The 23710-nt window shown below is 41.0% G+C and overlaps 1 protein-coding gene across 6 annotated transcripts; it reads left to right on the top strand.

Moving 5' to 3' along the window:
* Positions 1-241: 241 nt before the first annotated feature.
* adgre5a (adhesion G protein-coupled receptor E5a) lies at positions 242-22618 on the top strand. Of its 6 annotated transcripts, XM_066708067.1 has the most exons (22): positions 242-707; positions 4356-4436; positions 5687-5830; positions 6396-6548; positions 7134-7265; positions 7617-7748; positions 8129-8260; positions 9732-9860; positions 10966-11097; positions 11492-11541; positions 12198-12281; positions 12567-12714; positions 14638-14751; positions 15337-15536; positions 16769-16939; positions 18357-18551; positions 18740-18957; positions 19335-19401; positions 19653-19744; positions 20230-20398; positions 20774-20875; positions 21035-22618. In XM_066708067.1, exons 1-22 carry the CDS (start codon positions 683-685, stop codon positions 21074-21076), a joined length of 2712 nt encoding a protein of 903 aa, XP_066564164.1. In that variant the 5' UTR covers positions 242-682; the 3' UTR covers positions 21077-22618. The 6 variants fall into 6 exon arrangements, with proteins under 6 accessions (XP_066564164.1, XP_066564167.1, XP_066564165.1 ...); XM_066708070.1 differs by lacking the exon at positions 6396-6548; XM_066708068.1 differs by lacking the exon at positions 9732-9860 and having other exon boundaries at positions 243-707.
* The last annotated feature ends 1092 nt before the right edge of the window (positions 22619-23710 follow it).

Raw genomic sequence — 23710 nt, 5'->3', positions numbered from 1 at the left:
TTTCCAAAGCGGGCATATCTTCTGACACGCGTACATTACCAAAAAATTAAATAACGGGACATCTGTATTCTCTTCAGAACAAAGCGAGCTACCTCGGATACATGTATACTACCCAAGGCCAGTATCTATTGTGTTGGTGTAACTTTGTATTTGTTTGCCTTGCATAGACAGGCAATATAAAATAGAAGTGGATTTGGAAGCAGAAGAGGCGCCTCTCCGACCCAGCTTCGCCCCCTCCTCCTCTTGGTGTAGAGTCGCCCCTATGACTGCCTCTGGGGTGTGTCGCTAAAGGGCAGCGCTGCCTGGAGAAAACCTGCTGTAATGCCCAGCAGAACCACTCAGTGTGTCAGCAAGCCAGAAAAAGAAAGGTGTCCAGTCACGCCGTGCATTTCTTTCACTTGCAGAGGAGGGGATTTCCGCTAGTGTGTCGAGTGCGGCTGAGGTTTATGTGACTTTTACTTTTTATATCTATAAGAAGAGATCGGGACTGGTTTCATCTGAGCTCAGGACCTGCAGGGTTGCTGCATTAGGTCGCGGTTTTGGTTGGAGAAAGTTCAACAGCTCAAAGCGATTTTGGATTTGGTTAAACATTATTTATAATACAAAACTTCACCGCGGGACTGGATACAAGTATCGGGGACGTCTCGTTTCTCTCCAGTTTTGTAGGCGGGTTTCTTCAGTCATGGGATACGGTTTGCTGATACTCGGTAAGTTTGACTAATGTATTAATCATTCAGGGATTATTATTATTATTATGACTTTAGTTTGGGTCCGATCGAGAACGAAAAGTGAACTTAAACATAGAAATACACACTTCAGTTAACTGAGGCTATCACAGGAATTTGCAATGCCGTGAGTTTCTTAAGCTTCCAGTGTTGTTTTATAGTCATGATAATCGGTTGATAATTGGTAAACTTTGATATTATGACCCCAAATACGTAACGTTTTTGGCATTGTTTATTTTGATTTCCTCTATGCCTCCTTTCCTTGCACGTACTAGCTTTTACTATAGGATGTAAGACAGTAGTGTTTACTGTATAATTCCTATACACTTGTGTAAATTGAAATTGTATGATTTGAACTGTACTGTATTTTTGCCCTTTGTGTTCCTCTTATGTTTTGTAAGTCGCCCTGGATAATCAATAAATAATAATAATAATAATAATAATAATAATAATAAAATAGTTATGAGAGTACAAGTGGAAGAAACTGTTTTCTTTACAGTTTAATACCGTTTGAAACTTATCCTGTATTCTAAGTATAGCCTCTTACAGGTATAGATTGTGGACCTGTCAGTATAAATCTATTATATCCAGGCCACAAAGACCAACATGTCATAACTATAGTCAATGGCATACATGTTTGTGTGTGTTACTTAGAAGTTTTTCTTTTCTTTAATAGAAGTTATTCACAACAAAGACACTGTCTCAGCTGTGTCGACATCTACATAAACTTAACACGTAGTACAAAAACAACCAACATAACGGAATGAAATATAAATTGGTCCTGCGTGTCTTATTGCAATTAACTACAGTAAGACACGTGGTCGTTTCAAAGAGTCTCTAATATTCCCAGCGAAGTGTTAGAAATCTGTCTGATGTTGAATAGTAACAAAGAAACCAGATGGAAAAGGGCGGAGGGGGGTCGCACGTTTCTATGGAGACTACATCTGCAAACTTCTCCAAACGTGCTTTCTGATGCATTTCTAGGAGTCGCAGATGTGATGAAGAGTGGCCCCTCGGTGGGTGTGCCGCCGGGGCTTTGTTTTGGGTGCAGCTGTCAGTGAGTGGTCAGGGACATCTGCCTGCTCTGTGGGCTTAGCTACTGAAAAGCAGTGGCAACCATCCATGAAGGAAAGGGCGAGAGATGTGCTAATTGGGCTTGTTTATAAAAAGTGAAAAAGCTAATTAAAATAGACTGCCTTTGCTGACAGGTTGCGCATAACGTAAATGATGTTAGTAGTAATGGTATATTATTATGCATCGCCTATATCAGAGAGAAATTAAAGACAGTTCAAAGTGCTTGTTCTGAAGTGTTGGTCAGTGTGTGTTAGGGGGGTGTTATTTGATCATTATTGTTGTTTATAATAAATCTGTCTACCATTTTATTCATTTTGCACAAGAAAAAAACAGAACAGACTAAAAATAGCCAACTTATTGCGACAATGATATCGGATGTGCTTGATTTATTTTTTTACATCTAATGAAATATATCCTAAACATGTGCATGAGATAACAGTGCCGATCCGCTTTGAATCGAGTGGAGCCCGTTTCCTAATACAACCCGCGATTGCAGTTGCGCTGTTCATGTGTTATTTTGCTAATCAGATCAAGGTCAGCAGAAAAAAAAAAAAAAGTACAAGTAGACTAGCCTACTATCTCAAATAACGACTGGGATTTGGTAAAATAAAAAAATAAAACCCTAGGCTGGGATACTTGAGGTTAAAAGCACAGTCGGTAGGCCTGTGGAATGGTCGGGTAACCCTTGGAGACTTTGGGAATGCAGTGTGGTTGCAGTCCTAGAGGCAAGACCTTAATAACTTATTCCTTAAGTGGCACATTGCTACCTATGCGGACAGAATTAATGTTTTTGTACCGTGTTGGCATGCGTTATTATAAATTGACCATAACAAAACTACTGTTCAAGTTGTAATCAGCTTCCATAAAATACATCTTACTGCTGTGTTGCTGATGCAAAACATTAACATATGAAATACAACTGGAATCTGAAGGAAACGGTTTGATATTACACAGATCATACCACAGATTCCAGTTACTTTAAGTCTGTTCATTTATTTTTGTGTGGTAATGACATTTGAAAATTTCTGTTCTGTGTTGCTGAGGTTTTTAAGGAGTGTGACTGTAAACATATTAACTACAGACAGCAGATAAGACTCACAATCATGTCATTCTGAAAGTGACTCCAGAATTCCAGAGAATTTTAGCTTACAAGTTTCACAATTATTGTTAAGGCTAGAAAGTAAAAATAAACATAAACCAAATAGTAAACTACTAAACAATACGTGGAAAAGTTACTCATATCATAGTAATCTAATAACCCCCTGTCCTGTAGGTTTAGCTCTTAATTAAATAATTTTGACTATGTTGCATTGTTAGTGCAATTAAGGATATAATTAAGCAATTAATAACAGCAGGTTTTTAGTGTATGTATACATTAAATCCCTAGGCCTGCGTGCATGTTGTATTCTGATTATATGTATACGCTACACTAATGACAAAACGTAGAAAGAAAAATGTCCCATTCAGTTGTAGTTGGTAAGTTAGCACTGTAGTAAGGTCCTGCTGGTATGTGGGATAGGAAAGGCAGGCTTTGGCGTAGTTCCCTTAAGTTGCCTGAGTTTCTCACTGAAAAGAGTTCGTCACTTCCCCGAAATCAACTCGGCACCAAGGCTGATGACAGAGCATGTGTTGGCAGACTGAGTATTGTGTTTGACCTGAACCAGGCAGAAGCAATCCAACTGGTATCTGCAAACGAGTTCGCAATATCTGACTTCTAGTGGAATTTGTGAGCTAACGTGAAGCTGCATGACCTCATGTTTATATCTCTCTTATTAGACTGCGGGTGTTGAATATTAACCCCACTCACCCACATCTCTGCAGGTGTTTCCTGTAAAAACCCTTATCGGCGCGCCAAACGCAATTTGTTTGCAAGGGTACAGTTCTGCAGGATGACGTAATATTGTAGGTGTCTCTCGGAATGATAAGACTTTTGAAAATAACCCAATATGAGGGATTTTTCTGTCTACGTATCTTGGCATCACTATACGCACAGTTCAATTAAGGCACAGGAAGGTCGACGCCATGTATTATTATTATTGTTAGTAGTAGTAGTATTAGTATTTGCCCCCTCGTTTTATTTCATATTTAAACTAAATTTGCCAAGTCATCCAACCTCGAGGAGTCTATGCTTCTACAGGTTAGAGAGAGGAGATATAAAGACCATATGACCCAAAACACCTCTGTTGCACTAATCTGAGGATCTGATGCAGTTGGAAACCACCAAGAACTTGCTGCCCCTGAGGACTTGATGGATGTATAAAGTGGTCAAATGTACTGATTTATTATTGGAATCATGAATTTAATTGAATGAGGCCAAAGGGGGGAAATACAGCTGAAGTTGCAGCTTCAGATGTGATCCATTGTGAATCATAAAGTAATTAAAGGATTAATTAAACAAATACCTATGTAGTATATCTCTTCTCTCCTTCCTTGCAGTATGAATTTTGAAACTGCACTCTAACCAAAGCCAGTCCAATATTAGGATTAACCCTAAAATCAGAAAACAAAACCATATCTGTGACATTTACCAAGCCAATTTTGTGTTGTTTGTTTCAGGCCTCACAGGGATTTTGGTGCTTCCTTGTTGTTCTTCATGTCCTGAAGGTTTTGACAGACTTCCAGGTGGAAAATGCAATGGTAAGCTGTTTTTCTATTTGCTTATCATTCTTTTAAATCTCTGCTGTCATACATTATTGACTTATTATCCTTATATTAGGCAGCACTGTGGAGTAGTGGTTAGGGCTCTGGACTCATAACTGGAAGGCTGTGGGTTCACTTAGATTGCTCCAGTAAAAAAAAATACCCAGCTGTATCAGTGGGTACAAATGTAAGTTGCCCTGGATAAGGGTGTCTGCTAAATGATGATAATGTAAAATTCGGCATACATGCAGCTGAAAAAGCACTGCAATTAATTATGGAAGCATCACTTCTGGATCATACCTATTGGACATCACCAAATCTGATAGAATACAATAAAATGTCCTCACAGAATACTTGCATTTCAAATTCATCCATTAGTTGTAGATAACCCTGTTATATTGATGCATGAACTTCAAGCAGTACTTACAGGACTTAAAGGATCTGCTGCTAACGTCTTGGTGCCAGATACCACAGCACATCTTCAGAGGTCTAGTGGAGACCATGCCTCGATGGGTCAGGGCTGTTTTGGCAGCAAAAGTGGGGCCTACACAATATTAGGCAGGTGGTCATAATGTTATAGCTGATCGGTGTACCACATACCTTGATCAATAATATACCTTTACATTTTCTGATCTGAAAGTCTTTGGACATGATTTACCTTGCAAAGAGATAAAATAATATGACAATCATAGTCTCATAGGAATTGCACAAACAAGATGAGCTAAAAGATCTGAACTTTAGTTTTGAATACAGAGGATTATAATTTGAGGGTATTTGATTCAGGTCTTCAGAATCAGAATCCTTCAGGGGAAAGGCAGACAAAAACTAAGACTGCTTCACACTCCACAATAAAACAGGGTCCAGAGGACATGGCTGGAAATTAGGACTGAAAATAACATAAAGCTGCTCAGCCACATACGTGAATCTGACACTTGGGTGGAAATGTCTTGGATTGAATTATGCAGGCGATTAACTGCCTAAAACAACATGAACAACATGAGCTGAAGGTCTTCCTTCTGTGTGCAACCATTCACAAATGTTCAAGATTTAAAAATCGTAACTCCTGGTATCTTTATTACACAATCAGGTCCCATAACTTATGCCAATTCTGTAAAATGAGCTTTATTTTCCTTTCAGTTATTAATGTAGAATTCTGTATGGTTGTCTTGAAGCAACTCAGGAGTGAGCCTGTGAGGTTGCCTTATGATCTTATGCACATCTAACGTTTCTATTCTTTTCATTTGCAGATACAGATGAGTGTGCTGATGGGTACTGTCCTGACAATTCACAGTGCTTCAATACAATTGGGAGTTACTACTGTCAGTGTAACAGTGGGTTCAGATCATCAACTGGGAAACACAACTTCTCCGATATAACTTCACAATGTAGAGGTAAGAGCTCTGAAAGTCCAGTTTATGGGTGTGTAACTTCTCCCATCATTCATCATTGCTCTAACAGGTCATCCATTTCATGTCATTTTACAAGATAAACTAATTGCTGTAAATAAAGTCTGACAAATCCATCAGCCGTCTTGTGACTAACACTTTAACACACAGTTGACATTATCATTTCCCTGCCCAATAGCATATCAGCATTTTACCTCATTATAGCTTGTCAAAAGAGGCCTATGTTTTATTGAGTAAATAGGAACAATATTCACACCAATGAAAAACTCCCAGAATGAATCCAAACTTCACACTACATCTGTATTTGATGGATGGCTACCTTAGGTAATCTGTGCTTTCATAAAGCTACACCACAGATCTGAATGAATTTACTATTTACAATTGGCTATATCTACTAAATCCATATCTATCCAACAATTCCACAAAACAGTTGAATTTCACTGTTAATCTGAAAAAGCACCAGCTCAGCAAGAACACTCAAAACAGATCCGTCTTTGGGCTTCTCACTGGATCCACAACTGAGACCCAATGTGTTGCTGTTCCCCTGCAGATATAAATGAGTGTCAAGAGACCCCAGATATGTGTGGCAGCAATGCAGTCTGTTTCAATGGAGCAGGAAATTACAGTTGCACATGTAATTCTGGATATATCTCAAGTAATGGCAAAGAGGACTTCAAAACTGCCAATGAATCCACATGCGAAGGTAAAACATTTCATTCAACAGGCCATTGTCAAACCTGATCCAAACCTTTGATCTAACCGCTTTGCATGTGCAGGTTAAAGCCTTTTTTATTTTAATTTGTTTGCTTTGGTTATAACACACAGCAATGTATTTGTCTGCCTTTTCTCTATCTACTGCTGCATACGATGCTATTCAAATGCCAGAACTTCATAGGCGATCTATATGTTCATGCTACACGTGCACACCTATCATTTAATACATTTCATCTTCCTCACTGGTTAAAGGAGACTGCATTCTAGCATTCTCTGTGTCACATGGAAGTAACTGACGAGTGATTCCATGTCAAACTGTGTTTCACATTAGTAGTGGGAATAACTGGAATGCAGCAGGGAAGCACAGACCTTTTCTCTAAGGGAATTCATCAGAACTTTTCATAAACCTTTTCGCAGCGACTCCCAATAACTAGGCATCCCAAAACACTAAGAGCCATTAATTGAAACAACAGATCAGACCATGACTTAATGGGTTTTCGAAGCCCAGGTTGGATTGTCACAAGGAGAAAAGAGTACAGAAAGTGTTCACAGCCCCGTCTTGTTTCCCTTTCAGATTTAGACGAGTGCTCCCAGACTCCAACAATCTGTGGCAGCAACTCAAGCTGCAAAAACACTGCTGGCAGTTACAAATGTGACTGTCACTCTGGGTTCAGTAAATCTGGGAATGACACTGAATTTTGCAGAGGTGAGAGTTCATCCAGAGAGTGAGTGAGGTGAACAGCGTGTGCCCAAAAGGGAGGTTGATTTTTCAGGGTTTTCAAAGCAACTTGCTTCTGGAAAATTGTTTTAACCAGGCCTTAGCAGGCGGTTCCCGTAAAATCTTGAATAAATAATGTTGTATTTGAATGGCACTTCACTTTCTATAAACCTTTTTTTTTAACTTCTAAAAGGAAAATCAAAACTACAAGTAATAGTCATAGTAATTATAAAAGATTTTCTTGCTGTAGAACAGAGCTGTTCTAATGTGTTGAAAAGGTGCATATGTGACCGAAAAGACACCCCAGCTGTGTTAAAAGGGGATCTATTTCCATTACAGATGTAAATGAGTGTGAGCAGGTTCCCTCAGTCTGTGGCAGCAATGCCAAATGCACAAACACCCTTGGCAGTTACAACTGTACCTGCCATCTGGGGTACAACAACTCTGGGAATGAGACTGGACTTTGTACAGGTGAGAAGGCATCCCAAAGAAGCTCATTTAGTGTAGCAGGATACTAAGAAAAAAATACTCTAAAAGCAGGTGTAAGTGAAATAGTGCAGCCATCTGCCAGGATTGGACGCAATCTCGTTTTCTGTAGGGCGACAGAGCTGTTTTGGAAATGGTTAGCCGAGATCCTCAGTGCAGTGTTGTTCAATTGAGGTTTGAGATGTTCTGTTTTTATTAACAACCAATGGGCCTAGTAAAAACATAAATTAGCAACATTTCTGTGCCAGACTGATACGGCCTATCTGAGAATTGCTGCAGCCCACTTGTCTTATCTTTCGATCTAAAGTGCAGAGCTGAGTGCGCTGTGGTCAGGCTTAAAACGCAATAATCTGCTTCCATTTCAGATGTAGACGAGTGTGCACAGAATCAGCAGATCTGTGATGGTCATGCACGGTGCACAAACACAGATGGGGGTTATAGATGTGTCTGTGAAGCAGGGTTCAGTAACTCTGAGAATGAGACTGGGCACTGCCAAGGTGAGATTTATTCAGATCCTTTCTGATCGCTCCCATTCTGATCTTTTCCTAGCAACTTGTTTCCAAGATCTCGGTTTTTTTGGTTGCTTTGAGACGGCCTGTGAAAGAGCAAATATAATGGCAGTAGTAGTGTTGTCACGATAGCAGAATTTTTACTTTGATACCAATACAAGGTTTAGTATTATGATACTGGATACTGGCAACGATACTCGATACCAAAACAACACCACAACAACAACAACAACAACAACAACATATTAGCCGAAACCACAGAATAACCATTGCGCTTTTTTCCAATCACTGAACAATATGCTGATAACTGGGTAGATAAACCGAAATAACTAAGTATAAAAGTTCAACATCTTAATAAATAACAGAATATAATTCTCTCTCTGAGGTAATTTGTTTGTTGTTTTTTAAAGGAATTACACATTATAATAATTGAATACCAAATACAACCCTCAACATTTCTGCATGCTGGCGAAAAATAAATACTTCTTAAATCCCATGCTTCCCACACGCTGAAGCATTACTGAAAACTGACACTGCTTCCGCCCCCTGCCCAATCCAAATTACATGTTTCAAACACTTGGAAGTGGACAGATTATTATGTTTTCAGAAGCTCAGTTTTTGTGTTTGTGTTCTTGTTTGGTGCTTTTGGTTTGCTTTGTGCGAGTGCTACACTCCACCCCTGCGAAGTTATCCGTGTATCTTTGGTCAATTTCGTGTAGAGCACATTTCAGCAGTTATGCGCAGACCTGCACTGCTCCAACAATGGGATCGTTGAAATTCTGCAGAACTGCGGACATCTGCGCTACAAGAACGCAACCTTTCTCTCTTGCTTGTCGTTTTTTACTGGTGTTTTAATGCTTTGTAAGTCCAAAAAAGTCAATTCTAGCTACTGGTCTTTAAGTTTTTAATTGTAAACAATACATGTTTTTGTATTATTATATTGTCTCACTTGTTCCACGGGTGTGTTTATTTCTGAGTGGGTCGGAAAGAAACAAACAAAACCAGAGAAAATATAAGCGCCTGAAAAAACAAAACAAAAAAACCCACTAACCGAACACTAACACTAACTGATAAATTACTAGATGACTTCTTTATCTCATGGAGCTGTTTTATTTTTTAGTGCATGCAATACTATAGTGTAGTATAGTTTGAGTATACCCTGTCTGTACAAAATAGGTTATCTCATCTGCACGGAGATGCAGTCTGTAAGTGTGTACTGTAATGCTTACTATTCTGAACTAGTCATTTTTAATACCCAGTTAACAATAAATAAATAAACAAACCAAATACCCAATATATATTATTGTGCATTTCTGAGAAACGGACACATACAAAAAGTGGCACTCTGTAGTGTCTTTAGTTTATAGCATTGGTTGCTGGGGAAGCAGACTTTCAGAATATGTGATAAAGTGAAGAGGCAATATACTGGTGTTTAAAAGTGGATCCATTTCCATTACAGATGTAAATGAGTGTGTGGATCCCTCAGTCTGTGGCAGCAATGCCAACTGCACAAACATAGTGGGCAGTTACAACTGTGCCTGCCATCCAGGGTTCAGTAATTTTGGTAACAAGACTGGACGTTGTACAGGTAAGGATTTTAAGAGAATCATACACAGATAGTAATAATAAATAAATAAATCTGTAAGCAATCAACATATGTAAGTTTAGGTTTGGGTTTTGTATTTTTTTGTTATTGTTTTATTTTGTCAAGCTTTTTGGCTCAAACTGAATGTTTTCAGAACACCATTAGAAGCAAACTCAGAATCTGACATACCTCAAATAAAAGCCAATTAAGTTCTTTTGAATTAATAAAAGCAGAGGCAGCTCTCTTAGGCCACTTGAGCAAATTATCAAAACTGACATGCAGTGCATTACATAAACACGACATTACAGGAGATTACAACATTGCAAAAATAGCCACAAATTACAGCGAACAACACCGGGCCATAGATAAGACCTTTCTGTGATAGAAGCGGTGCACTTAACACAGGAGATGAAGTGGAAAATGGCACAGAGTCTCTACAGTAAAGCTGATAGGGAGATTAAGAGAAATTTGTATAGTTGTTTTGTATAGAAGGAGAAAATTGGCAGACCAGTTATTAGCAGCCAAGCTTTCATAATGCAATGCATCCACTGCCTGACTGATCGCATATCCCATGCTTGTTTCCATGTGCTGACTTCGCTCTTCTGTGGTGCTTAACACTCAAAACCTTGTCTCTGTGCTTTATGCTGCTTTTCCTCTGACTGATCTGTGCACACGCCACAGGGATTTTGGCACCTTTCATGTTTAGATGAGATCGCTTCTTGCCTCCTGCTTCAGACTGTCTATTAATTTGTTACAAAGCTGAGTTATTTTTTCAGAGTCCTGAGAGTATGTGGTATGAAGAGCCAATGTGACTAAGCAAAAGCTCATACAGGGTCTTCCTTCATCAAGGCATAGGACATATCAGTGACTGACATACAAATGTCTAAATCAGGTAGCCAAAATGGGAGCCACTAAGGACACATTGTCATGGATTTGGAAGCATTAACGCCGTGATATTATACATCTTAAGTTCTGTGAAGAGGAACTGCATTCTACACAGCTCTCTACACACTGAGGTGGTTACACACCATTATAGCGGAAAGCACAGGAGGCAAAGACCTCACTGTACATTGTACTTGGTGAAAAACAGCCTCTGTTTGTTTTTCAGATATAGATGAATGTAAAAACAACTCTCTTGTCTGTGGAAAACACAGTTGCTCCAACATACATGGAAGCTACAAGTGTATATGTAACAACAGTACCTTTAGCAGTTTTGGACGAAATGCAACACCATGCATAGGTAAGTTGTGGTAAACATTCTCAGATTAAAGTGTGTGTGAATTCACTTGGTTTTGTTTTCAGTTCCCAGTCCAATGTATGCATTGCAGATGTGTTTGTTAGTTTATATTATGAGATTTAACTTCCAGTATTGGGGTGGAATTTAGTAAATTCATTAAAAAAACTAAAACATTTAGAAATGAGAAACGTCACTAAGTTTAGTGGCTGGATATTCCCCCTACTGAATTTCCCCCAGTGTTCAATAAAAGCATTAGAAAATGCTGGTTAATTTTAGCCACCCGATGCCAGTTGTAAACCACGGCGTTAGATTGCTTTTTATTACCAGAAAGAAGACAACTAACTAAACTAGACAAATTGTCTCTAACTAAACATTTCTTGCAAATTGCTTCACACAGAGCTTAACTGTGACCAGTACAAAAGGAAGTCCAATAACGACCTGGGAAATGTAAGCTGAACCTATACTTTTTTTAAATCACAGAATAACGTAATTTCACCCACTGTTTGACTGAAGGATTAGAACAGACACATGACTAGAAGATACTTTTCAGATTTTTAGTATGATGCCTTGTTCATTTGATAAGCCAGACTTTATTTACATGCTATAATCAAAGCTATAATTATTGACAGGAGTTATTTAAGACCCTTGATTTAAAAAAAAAAAAAAAATCAGAAATGAACAGTTTGGAAGGATCTTCCCTTACACAAAACCCCATCCCTGAACTCCCAGTTATCTCAGTAAGACTTTCACTTCTGGGGAGCTGCCACATCCAATTAGTTGTATATAGTTATATATAACAATATCCCATCTTTAAAGACTGGGTAGAAATGTTAGTTATTGGTCAATTAAGCAAAATCTGGTCTCTAAGGAGATATACAGGATTCATCCACTTGTTTCAAATGATCGCTTAATTACGGAATTGACCATAACACTACACATGGGTTATCAGACTAAATCTTCGTTACCATGTGTAATTCATGATTGGCTTTATTTTGATGAAGTCTGGCAAACACGATGAAAAGTTCTCTTAAAAAAGATTCTGAAAGGAAATTCAACTATCTCTTTAATTGTTTATTTTTATTTTTATTGTGTCTTGTTTTCAGCTAAGCGACATCTTAGACCATATGCAGGAGAAATGCTTAATGGTGCTAGATCATAGCTTCCAAGATGGCAAAGAGGTTTTGAAGGTAAGCCACATTAATGTACAATGTGAATCAAAATTCCATATTATCCACTTAACTGCCTCTGAGTCATACAATCACAGAACATGTGTCTTCATGCCAGCCAGAGGCTCCTCCCATCTAGGACTGGACACTGACTGGGAGACATCAGAGCTGAATCACATCAGCATGTGAAAAAGCATAAATAATGACATGTACTCCTAATACACTAGGTACACTGTGCTGTGGCAAAACTGAACACAGGTGGTGGATTTAGAATGTGATGTCTTTGGTGTGTTTTGTATTCTGTAGGACTTGCTGGATATTATCGATGATTTTCTGGTCACTGGACCCATGAAAAACAACCAGGTGTCCCCGTTCCTAGATATTATAGAAAATGCCATGATGCTGATCGCCCCTCTGACGGAAGGCCAAACCAGGGTTTCAGGGAAAACTTTAGGTAAATCTTGTCCTCACCTGTCCAGAGAAGAGAAAAGATATCGATCTGAAAGATGGAAACAAAGTATAAATGTATTACTGTGCAACAGAAGTTCAGCAAGATCAAACACACATATACATACACTCGCAACCATGTATACACTCACCTAAAGGATTATTAGGAACACCTGTTCAATTTCTCATTAATGCAATTATCTAACCAACCAATCACATGGCAGTTGCTTCAATGCATTTAGGGGTGTGGTCCTGTTCAAGACAATCTCCTGAACTCCAAACTGAATGTCTGAATGGGAAAGAAAGGTGATTTAAGCAATTTTGAGCGTGGCATGGTTGTTGGTGCCAGACGGGCCGGTCTGAGTATTTCACAATCTGCTCAGTTACTGGGATTTTCACACACAACCATTTCTAGGGTTTACAAAGAATGGTGTGAAAAGGGAAAAACATCCAGTATGCGGCAGTCCTGTGGGCAAAAATGCCTTGTTGATGCTAGAGGTCAGAGGAGAATGGGCCGACTGATTCAAGCTGATAGAAGAGCAACTTTGACTGAAATAACCACTCGTTACAACCGAGGTATGCAGCAAAGCATTTGTGAAGCCACAACACGTACAACCTTGAGGCGGATGGGCTACAACAGCAGAAGACCCCACCGGGTACCACTCATCTCCACTACAAATAGGAAAAAGAGGCTACAATTTGCACAAGCTCACCAAAATTGGACAGTTGAAGACTGGAAAAATGTTGCCTGGTCTGATGAGTCTCGATTTCTGTTGAGACATTCAGATGGTATAGTCAGAATTTGGCGTAAACAGAATGAGAACATGGATCCATCATGCCTTGTTACCACTGTGCAGGCTGGTGGTGGTGGTGTAATGGTGTGGGGGATGTTTTCTTGGCACACTTTAGGCCCCTTAGTGCCAATTGGGCATCGTTTAAATGCCACGGCCTACCTGAGCATTGTTTCTGACTATGTCCATCCCTTTATGACCACCATGTACCCATCCTCTGATGGCTACTTCCAGCAGGATAATGCACCATGTCACAAAGGTCGAATCATTTCAAATTGGTTTCTTGAACATGACAATGAGTTCACTGTACTAAACTGGCCCCCACAGTCACCAGATCTCAACCCAATAGAGCATCTTTGGGATGTGGTGGAACGGGAGCTTCGTGCCCTGGATGTGCATCCCACAAATCTCCATCAACTGCAAGATGCTATCCTATCAATATGGGCCAACATTTCTAAAGAATGCTTTCAGCACCTTGTTGAATCAATGCCACGTAGAATTAAGGCAGTTCTGAAGGCGAAAGGGGGTCAAACACAGTATTAGTATGGTGTTCCTAATAATCCTTTAGGTGAGTGTATGTCATTAATAATTATCAATGATTTGTCAAGGCATGATTCTGGTGTCTACAAAGGTTTTAAATGGAACAGAAAACCCAATTTATACATAATTGTATGCGTGTATCTATGTTCAATTATCATTTAGTATCTTTGTGTTCTTCAGAAATGTAACTTTTTTTTTTCTTGTTTCCTGTGCATTGGAATCCAACCTATCTCTCTATATCTCTGTGTATGTTGATATCTGTATTTGTTTCTATATCTATACCTGTTTATCAACCTTTTTTTCTTGTTTGGTTTATTTTCCTGAAGATTAGTTATGCATTCATTTAGAGGCGGCGCAAACTGTGAAACAGTATCGTGTTTGCAGTATCTTATCTTTATAACATCTCATTCGCTTCTATTTCACAGGGTTATTTTTATAATTCCGAAATGCCACAAAAATAAAAGATCTCCTCATAACACTGTCTGCAGTGTTTGATGAATAGGAAGGTGTGCTTGGTTGTAGCAGCACGCTGCAGTTCCTAGTGGACAAAATAACCTCCAACACATTTTAATCACGGGTCTCTGTTTGCTATCTTGTAGAAGTGGATATGCGTGTGAACAACGAGTCTACACCCCAAGGACAGATCATCCTGTCTTCGGACAAAGTCACCATGGGTACACACTGGGAGACAGTAGCTGATAAAAACAGTACAGGTAGAACTTTATATTCTTACTCTGTCCTTCTTATGCAGTGAGTTGTGTGTCTGCCAGCATGTTTGCTGTATCTCTGTGTGTCTGTCTGTGTGTGTGTGTGGGTCTGTCTGTCTGTCTGTCATTGATCTCCTTATGTCACTTCTCATGCACTAGAAATCGACCCCTCATTGTTATAAATAATAGGAGAGGTTATTTAATCTGGTTTGAAAACTTACAAACAAAACGGTTGTACATTTCCCGATTGTGGGACATGAGTGTTGGCTTTGGGGACCTGTGGAAGAGCATTTGAAGTGGACGCTTTGCACATTGCAAAAACATGAAGAATTTTGTAAGTCAGAGGATGGTTTGGGGTTTTGGGGGTTTTGGTTTTTGAGAGCCGTGAAAATAATTTCAGGGAACCCCCAACCACTGAGGGCATCGCCATATAATGAGGAAACCACATATAATCATAATACCAGTCTGGAAACTAAGTGAGTTAGTATTGTTGTAGATTTGGATGTGGAGTAGGCCTGTAACAACCCTGAATTTGGCTATGAATGAGTGAGACCTTTTGTAAATGCCTTTTCCTTGTCTTTTCACATATAGGGTTTGCTGCAGTTGCCCTGGTCTCCTATAATAACCTGCATAGACACACCAATAACTCTTTTGGATCTGTGGCATCTGAAATGAGCAAGGGCAAAGTCTCCTCCCTGCAGATGAACTCCATCGTAGCAACCGCCTCCATCAGCAACCTGAACCGAAAGGATCTCGCCAAGCCAGTCACTTTCATCTTCTCCCACCTGAAGGTGAGTTAAAACGGTGCCGCCGGTGCATCTAGGCTGAGGTACTGGATTTTACAGACTGGATTTAGGTCTGCTGTCTCACCTCGCAATCTACGGTGTTTATTTACCTCTGTTTGTTTCTCATTGAAATCATGGAAATCTGATGACCACTTGAGCTTCATGCATAATTCCATCTCATTAACGGGACCTTTGAACTGCAATCAGGCAATTATTAACTATGATTGTTCCCTGAGTGGGGAAGCTTGTTGAGAAGGGCTTGTAAGTTCAACAAAATAAATAAATAACCACAACAACCACCGATCTGAAAACAGATTTGTTTTTGAGGTGTCTTGACAGGTTAAGTACTCAACCGTGTGCCTTACTCTGATGCCCATAATTGAGAAACGGGCATCAGTTTACATTGTCATCAGCTCTAAAGGCAGGCAGTGAACGCTGCCAAGCCTAGTAACATAATACACTTGGTGAGCCACATAATTTCACCCATAATGGGAATTTACAAGTCCATTGCACTTCACAGATTACCGTTCAGTTTATTATAGACACCCACAGCCTCCTTCCCTTTTGTTGTCTGTTTGTACTGAAAGCAGAAAAACTACACTACACAAGATGGATTGACATGCATTCATATCTTCAGCCCAGTGTACAAGTGCCTAAAATAAAATAAAGTAAAATTTGATTCCCAGATTGAAGTAGGAAGCAAATGTTGAATAACCTCCCAAATGTGGATGAGTTCACATGAAGAAAGGTTTTTCTGTTTCTCATTAAAAGTAAACAAGGCGCATTTAAAAATAATATTTGACCGACAGTATTTGACTGTATGTGAATCAGATGTGAACCAGATGTCATTAAATTGAAGACGAAGATCACGGGAACAATGAAAAGGAAATTCCCATAGAAGCCAAATACAGTGTGTGGGGGAAGGAAGGAGGTTTGAAAGCACTGCAGAGCTCCAGCTGAGAACCAATGATCTTGATATGAATTAATCTTGGTTGCATGTTCATTTGTGATGGACCATATGTACAGCCCAATATACTGTTAAAGGCTTCAGCGCCTGCAAGCCGCTATGTTTGATCTCTGTAACGTTCACCTGCGATCAGCGAGTACAACCATCCAAAATGTGATGGGAGTTTCACACCATAGCATCAACGGCCGCACAACAGTACAGTCTGTCAGTAGCTGATCAGTGTGGTGCACCTCATCGAGTCAGGGCTAATTGTACTGTTTTTCTCTCCTAGGCTCCCCCTAAAGATGGCAACACCACCTGTGTGTACTGGGCCTCAAGCACCAATGGAGGTTTCTGGTCAACCCAAGGCTGTAAAACGCTGAAGTCCAATGCCACATACACGGAGTGTCAGTGTAGCCATCTCAGTAGTTTTGCGGTTCTCTTGGCCCTCTATGACTTGGAGGTAAGACGCATCACCATTTTCATCAGAGTTGCTTCAAGGTTTATTCATGTGTTTCTGCGTACTCTAAAATAACGAGTGTGAACTGCCACCAGTTGAACCAAGGGAAATGGATAGTGTGTGAACAGGTAGGGGTGGAAGGGTGTTAGACACATTCAGATCTATTTACAGGTCACGTTTGAAGTGTGTCTGTGACCATGTTCTTCTTGCTTATTCCATAAAACTCAATGTTCACATTCATTCCATCAAGAATGGCTCCACTCTTAGGAATACATTAAAAAGACCAGTGCAGTTTATTTTCCAGTAAAGAGACAGCCTTCCTTTCCCAGGGCAGTTGATCACCCACACACAAGGCCTTCCCTCGGCATATGACCAAGAAAAGAGAGAAAACAAAGCACCACAATCACAGCAGCTGCTTCTCGTTCTCTTGTCTGTGTCTTTCTCATTATTACTGCAGGCTCATTCACCTGCATTGCAATGAACTGAAAGCTGTGTACTAACTGGAGATGATCCCATGGTTAGTGCACAGCTCCGTACTAAACTAGTCTGTGGGTTTAATACCCATTGCAATGAACTCAATGGCTTAAATTAATCTCCAGCTGCTGACTAAACAAGGTCTCCATTGCAACGAACCCCAAAATCACTGCTGCTGCCCTCTAGAGGAGACTAAGTACAGGACTAACTTAGTCCTACTCCAGCTACAGACTAACTAGAAATAGACTGTGAGGGTCAGGGCTGCATTTCTACTCGGATTACTTTGGCATGGACAGTACGTGTGTAATAGTGTAATGTCAGGTCTTTTGATTTGGTGTTGCAATGCAGCTCAGGTTTCACTTTTATTCATGGTAATCCAGAAAAAAAAAAAAATCAGGTGAATTAATATGTAGGAGATCTGTTGAAATTAATATGTACCTACCTAAATTTAATTGTTAGCTAGTCATGCGTTAAAGCCATAATGTCATATGATAAAACCTCCTGAACCACATCCTACCAGAAGTGTCAACTCTCATCTTTAACCCATCACTTTCTTTCCACTGTATATAAAATTATACATTAATTTGTCTAATACTGAACGGAAACCCTGAGCATTTATGAAAACATTCCTAACCACATTTAAACCTAGTTGGATTAAGTATGTGGTTATAGGTTATGTGATTTTGACATGCTAATGTAAGTCTTGGTAAATGGTACTGTTGTTTGTGTTTGTGCTATCTGTGGAGATCTCCCCCTTGATTCAGCTGCTCTGCAAACAACAAAGTTAGAGATCCATTGACCTAGGAAGAAGTAGAATTTCTTATTCATTGAGTTGTATTCCTGTAACGGAAAATACATATTTTCGAACAGCTACTTTTACTCTGTAGAAAACAATACAGTCCTTGATATCTGATATATAGACTTGTATTTTGTTTTCTTCCCCTAGGATACCTTTCAGCTGCAAGTGATCACCTGGGTGGGCCTGTCTCTCTCGCTGGTCTGCCTGTTGATCTGCATTGTCACCTTCTACTGCTGCCGCTCCATTCAGGGCACCCGGAACACCATCCACCTGCATCTGTGCGTCAGCCTCTTCATCGCTGACCTCGTCTTCCTCGCCGGCATCTCCAGCACTCAGAACCGGGTAGGCAGCAGTGCCAGCAGAGCAGGAATCCCCTGGGCCTCTGACTACCTGCCTGGCTATTCACACACAAACACCCTCTTATGCATATATGGCAGTGGTGACTGAAGGGTCACAGATTTACCATAGCTAACTGTCTAGTGTGTATGGGAGCTCTGTTGTGACAGTGTTCTGTGCCTGTGGTTCGCCAGGGGGGCTGTGCATTCGTGGCCGGGCTGCTCCACTACTTCTTCCTGGCGACGTTCTGCTGGATGTGCCTGGAGGGGATCCACCTCTACCGCATGGTGGTCCTGGTCTTCAACACCAACCTGCGACTGGCGTACATGCTGGCTTTCGGGTATGGCATCCCGGCCCTCATCGTGGGCATCTCGGCGGCAGTCAACTCCCAGGGCTACGGCACCAAGAAACAGTAAGTGCAAGGACTCTCTCTCTCTCTGAACACACTTTGGCCTCAGGGTAGGAAACCACAAGTCTAGTCCTGCATTAGACTTGAGCACAGGGGTAAACAGTCTGGGTTAGAGGAACAATGAGCTTATTGAGAGCTCAGGGGGGACTGGAAAATGGATACACTGTGGCCCCCACATGACCTGTTTTTCAGAACACAGTGCTGTAGGGCTTGTAGTTTTGAAACTGATCCTGAACACCAGTGAAAGGCGATGATGTGTGCTGTAGCCCAAAACAGCCACGTCTCCCCTCTTACCTAGTCAGTGCAGTAATACTGTGGACAGCAGCAGCAGCAGCAGTAGCAACTTTTTTCAGCATTTTCTCTTCTTTCACTCTTTGCAGTTGTTGGCTGAATCTGGAAAATGGCTTCATTTGGAGCTTCTTTGGACCAGTCTGCGTGATCATCATAGTAAGTACAGCCACACACCAATGAACATTAAAATCACAGATTAATTGTATATCTGCAGCAGGGAGAAGTCCAATTGGTATCCCACATTCTGGCTATACAGAAAGGTCCTGGCAGGGGCAGAGGGGGCATTTTGGGATTATTTTCATTGATTAAGAATCTTCTAGTTCTGTGAACAGGAGGTAATACATTTCAAGTGACAGTCCTCAATTGCTTACTGTACCCAGTGCTGATGTGTCTGATGTTCTCCCCAGGCCAATGCCTTCTTCTTCATGATCACGGTGTGGAAACTGGCTCAGAAGTTCAGCAGTCTCAACCCTGACTTATCCAACCTGAAGAAAATCCGGTGAGCTGTCCTCTGTTGTCTTTTTAGACACCAATTCACGATGCCACACTCGGACAGAGCTGTCAGAGCAAGTTTTTATGGGGGTTCTTTTGATGCAGCCTGTGACCAGACTGTAAAATAAGCAAATATTGTAAGATCATTTAAGATGAGTACTTTTGGCTACTTTTACTTAATTATTTATTTGTAATAATGTTATTGGAATCTTATTTGGAGATCTACTTGAGTGTAAGTTAAGTCTCTCTCTCTCCATCTCTCCCTCATCCTCTGTTTATGCGTACTTCACTTCCCCTCCCTCTCTCTCCCTCACTCCCTCTCTCTCTAAATAATGTGTGTGTGGTATAAGAAATAAGAAAAAACATAAACTCCTCAAGAACAATTCTTTCTTTTTCAAGTGCTCATAATCTGCTCAAACCCATCCTCGTTGTTTGACTGCCCTGGTCAACATGGCCGAGTTTTTGAAGCAACCCTCTTGCATTTGTGTACAGGACATTCACGGTGACGGCCGTCGCCCAGCTGTGCATCCTGGGCTCCATGTGGATCTTTGGCTGCTTTCAGTTTGAGAGGAGCACCATCGTCATGTCTTACCTCTTCACCATCCTCAACAGCATCCAGGGGGTGCTCATCTTCATAATGCACTGCCTCTTCTACAAGCCGGTGAGACCACAAACACCAACGCCTCAGTCCTCTTCATACATGGTCAACCCGTTCAGTGGCCAAGAACCCATGTGTTATTTTCCAGGTGTATATGTATGAGAAGAGAGTGAGGGGTTACAGTGGTTCTGTTTTGGCAGCCAAGACATTTAGAGGTTTTGAAAAGAGAAGGATGTTTGCCATGCACCCTGCCCAGTTCTGTGTCCAAGTCCTCTTATTATCTTGTCTGGCATGGCAATCACAGTCATGTATCTTGTAGATGCCAACACCCGAAACACCAAAGATTGACTGGTATCCTTTAGTTCCGAGCTGGGTGGGCAGCAGGTGGGCTTTTGCATGGCTGCTTTGTGACTATGTCCTGTGTCTTGTGTTCCTAAGGTACGGGATGAATACACTAAGTTACTGCCTGGCATTTGCCTCCCCAAGAAGAAGACCAAATACTCAGAGTTCAGCAGCTCCAACCAGTCAGCCTCTTCTCAGGTACGGCCAGCCGCTGCCCTCCTGAGATGAAGGAAAAACCCCAAAAAGTGCACGAATGTCCTCTCTGGCATCTTGGGCACTGGGAAAAATGTCTGCAGGTGAATAAGCTTGATTTGCCCCAAAAATCTCTTGACAGAGTCTCTCTTGCTCTCTTTGTAGGGGCTGAAGAGCAGCCAGCATACCGGAGAGTCACAGATGTAATCTGCCGTTCTTCAAAGACTGAAACTCTGCTTTGCTAAGCTCTGTTGAAAGGCGGGTGGGTGCGTGGGAGGGGTGGTAGGGGTTGGATGAGAAGGCAGAAGAGATCTGCCTGTACTTTTCAAAAGGGTGGATGTTAATGCACCAGATCCCCCTTCCCCTGCCCCTGATAAGAGGTGGAGCCACCTGCAGTGATCAGCAGCCTCCCTTGTGAAGCCTGGACTACTTCACTAGGCCTTACGAGATTTTGTTTACTGCACTTGGGGACAGAGACACCTGTGACACAGTGCCAATTCGCAAGCTTCCCTCTTCCCCTTCCCTTGCTCGGGGATGTCCCTTGTGGTATTGGGCTCAGCCACTTCCAGACTGAGCCAAGATGGACCTAGGCTTGAAACACTGACTGGAGTTTTTTAGCTGGACACACCAAGCAGGAGGTTTTATGAAGATCTCCTCTCATCCCTCCTGGCACAAGCAGTTCCTGGTTCGTTCTAAAACCGTGTCTAATAATGAAGGGGCAACAAGGGGATATCTCTTCAGTGAGGGATTTTCACAAACTGCAGACAACAGCAAAACTGCAAATTAGCCAATTGTGAGGAGCCTAGATGTTCTTCCTCACCCTCCCCATGTGAGGGCAGTGGGATTCATAGCAACAGGATGAGATGTATTAGCACAAGTGGGATTCTAGAGTTAGGGGGAGAAAAACACACACACAACAAATTGGTGATTCTAGATTTATATATAAAAATTAAAAAAAACAGGTGCATTTTTCTGTGCCAGTAACTACCTGAAATAGACCAAGAAAAGGGCTCTCGCTGTTGAGGCATGTCTCGTACTGAGCCAGGGTCTGATGAGATGATTACTGTTCCTTGATAGTCTTTCTGAGGCATTTAAGAGGGCTGGCTTCATTTAAAAACATGAAGTCGTGCATTCTTCTCAATGTCCCAGGTCATCATCTATGGTAATGATAGGTTACACGGTGTCTGTGTGCTCATTAATATTGCCCAGAAATAGTATTTTTAGATTTCTTTGACCAAAGGTACTTTTAGATCACCCAAACATAGGGAAGCTCTTGTGCTGTCCTTGCTGTGCTTATGTGCAGTAAAGCAATACAATAAAGCACAATTCAGCCTGTTGTAAGTACACATCGTTACAGTCTAGTGCCCTGAATATACAGTTAGTGTTTTCAAATATTTCCTAGGTGAAGAAAAACTATTATGTTCCCAAGCAATAGCTTTCCATTTTCCACAACTCACAATTTGCGTTTTTATTTTTTTTTATGTAAAAATGTGAATATTTTATTGTATTTGTTATGGTCATTTCCCCCTGTTTCTTCTCCTTTTCCTGTTGTTGTACCATATTGCCTATTTGTATACTGTATTTTTTTATTTGTACATTAATGTTTTCCTATTATTTAAAATCCTCTTTTGTAATTCAGTCTATGGCTTGAGACCTGCACGGATGTAAGATATCGTCTCCTTTTTAATTCTGTACATGTCTGATTTTGAAACTTACAGATGTTATTATTTAAAGTATTTTTATGCAACACCTGTGTTGGTTAGAGTCTTCTTTTCCCCACCTCCTCAGTCTTGATCTTGTAACAGCAGCTTTGTTTTCCCTCCAATTTCATCTGGCCAGAAAATAGGCTTGGTTTGGCATCTTGACTGGAAAGGAGCTGGCAATGAAGAAAGTGATAGTAGCAGTACTCATTTTGGGCCACTTGGCGTCACTCTTCACACTTAAAAAAAAAAAAAAAAAGAATATTATACTGGAATCTTTTTCCCCCCGTTTGAAATCACCTTGTCTTGTCAACTCTGTTTTTAAGTCCCAAATGCCCCCCAGCTGCCAGCTCATGCAGCATTCGGTGGTTTTGTAAGCAGCTCGGACATAGCTGCCAAACTGGACCTGCAGGTCCCAGAGAAACCACAAAGAGGCGCTGTGGAGAACGGAGGCTTGTCTTTTATCTAGCCTGCTCCTGCCAAGCACAGACAGTAGTGGCTGACACTTTAGATTAAATGTGGAATTTGTGGCTGATAATTACTTGTGTGTATTTACAGTATATTGACAGGGCAGTTACTCATAGTTACAATGGTAAGGTGCAATTGTGTATGCTGTTGTGCAATTATACATGCAGAAGTGGCCACATTGAACACATGTAACTATAGCCCTTTTCACGCTAGTATCCCCTTCCCCAGGGCTGCCCCTTAGCCCAGTGACACCAGTATGCCCAGTGGGATGGGTACACACTTTCACACTACAGATTCAATAAGTGGGTTAGATCTTGCCTTCATGGAGTTGTGGTTACATGTTACATGCTCTACTGAAAACCCATCGCTCTCGCCCCGGGTCGACCCACTTCCTACCCCTGTCCATGCTTTCACCTAACCAGAATCAGAAACCAGGCTGGTGTGCTTGTGTGATAGAAAGGGACTTAAGCGTAACAACATTGGCTTTTTACCACATGCACCACTTACCAACTACCAGGTACAATTCCCTTTCAGTTACAGGTGAGTTTCACGACACGAAAAGCCGCCCGGACCTGAAAAGTTCACCGATAGGAATCCTAACATGGCCCAGACAGAGTGGTAGAAATATCCAGCGCAGAAGATTCTACACTGTGATGGGGGTTGAATGCAGAGA

Source organism: Amia ocellicauda, chromosome 7 (assembly GCF_036373705.1).
Source record: "Amia ocellicauda isolate fAmiCal2 chromosome 7, fAmiCal2.hap1, whole genome shotgun sequence".
In the NCBI taxonomy this organism is placed as follows: domain Eukaryota; kingdom Metazoa; phylum Chordata; class Actinopteri; order Amiiformes; family Amiidae; genus Amia; species Amia ocellicauda.
This window is presented reverse-complemented; position numbering and strand designations above follow the sequence as displayed.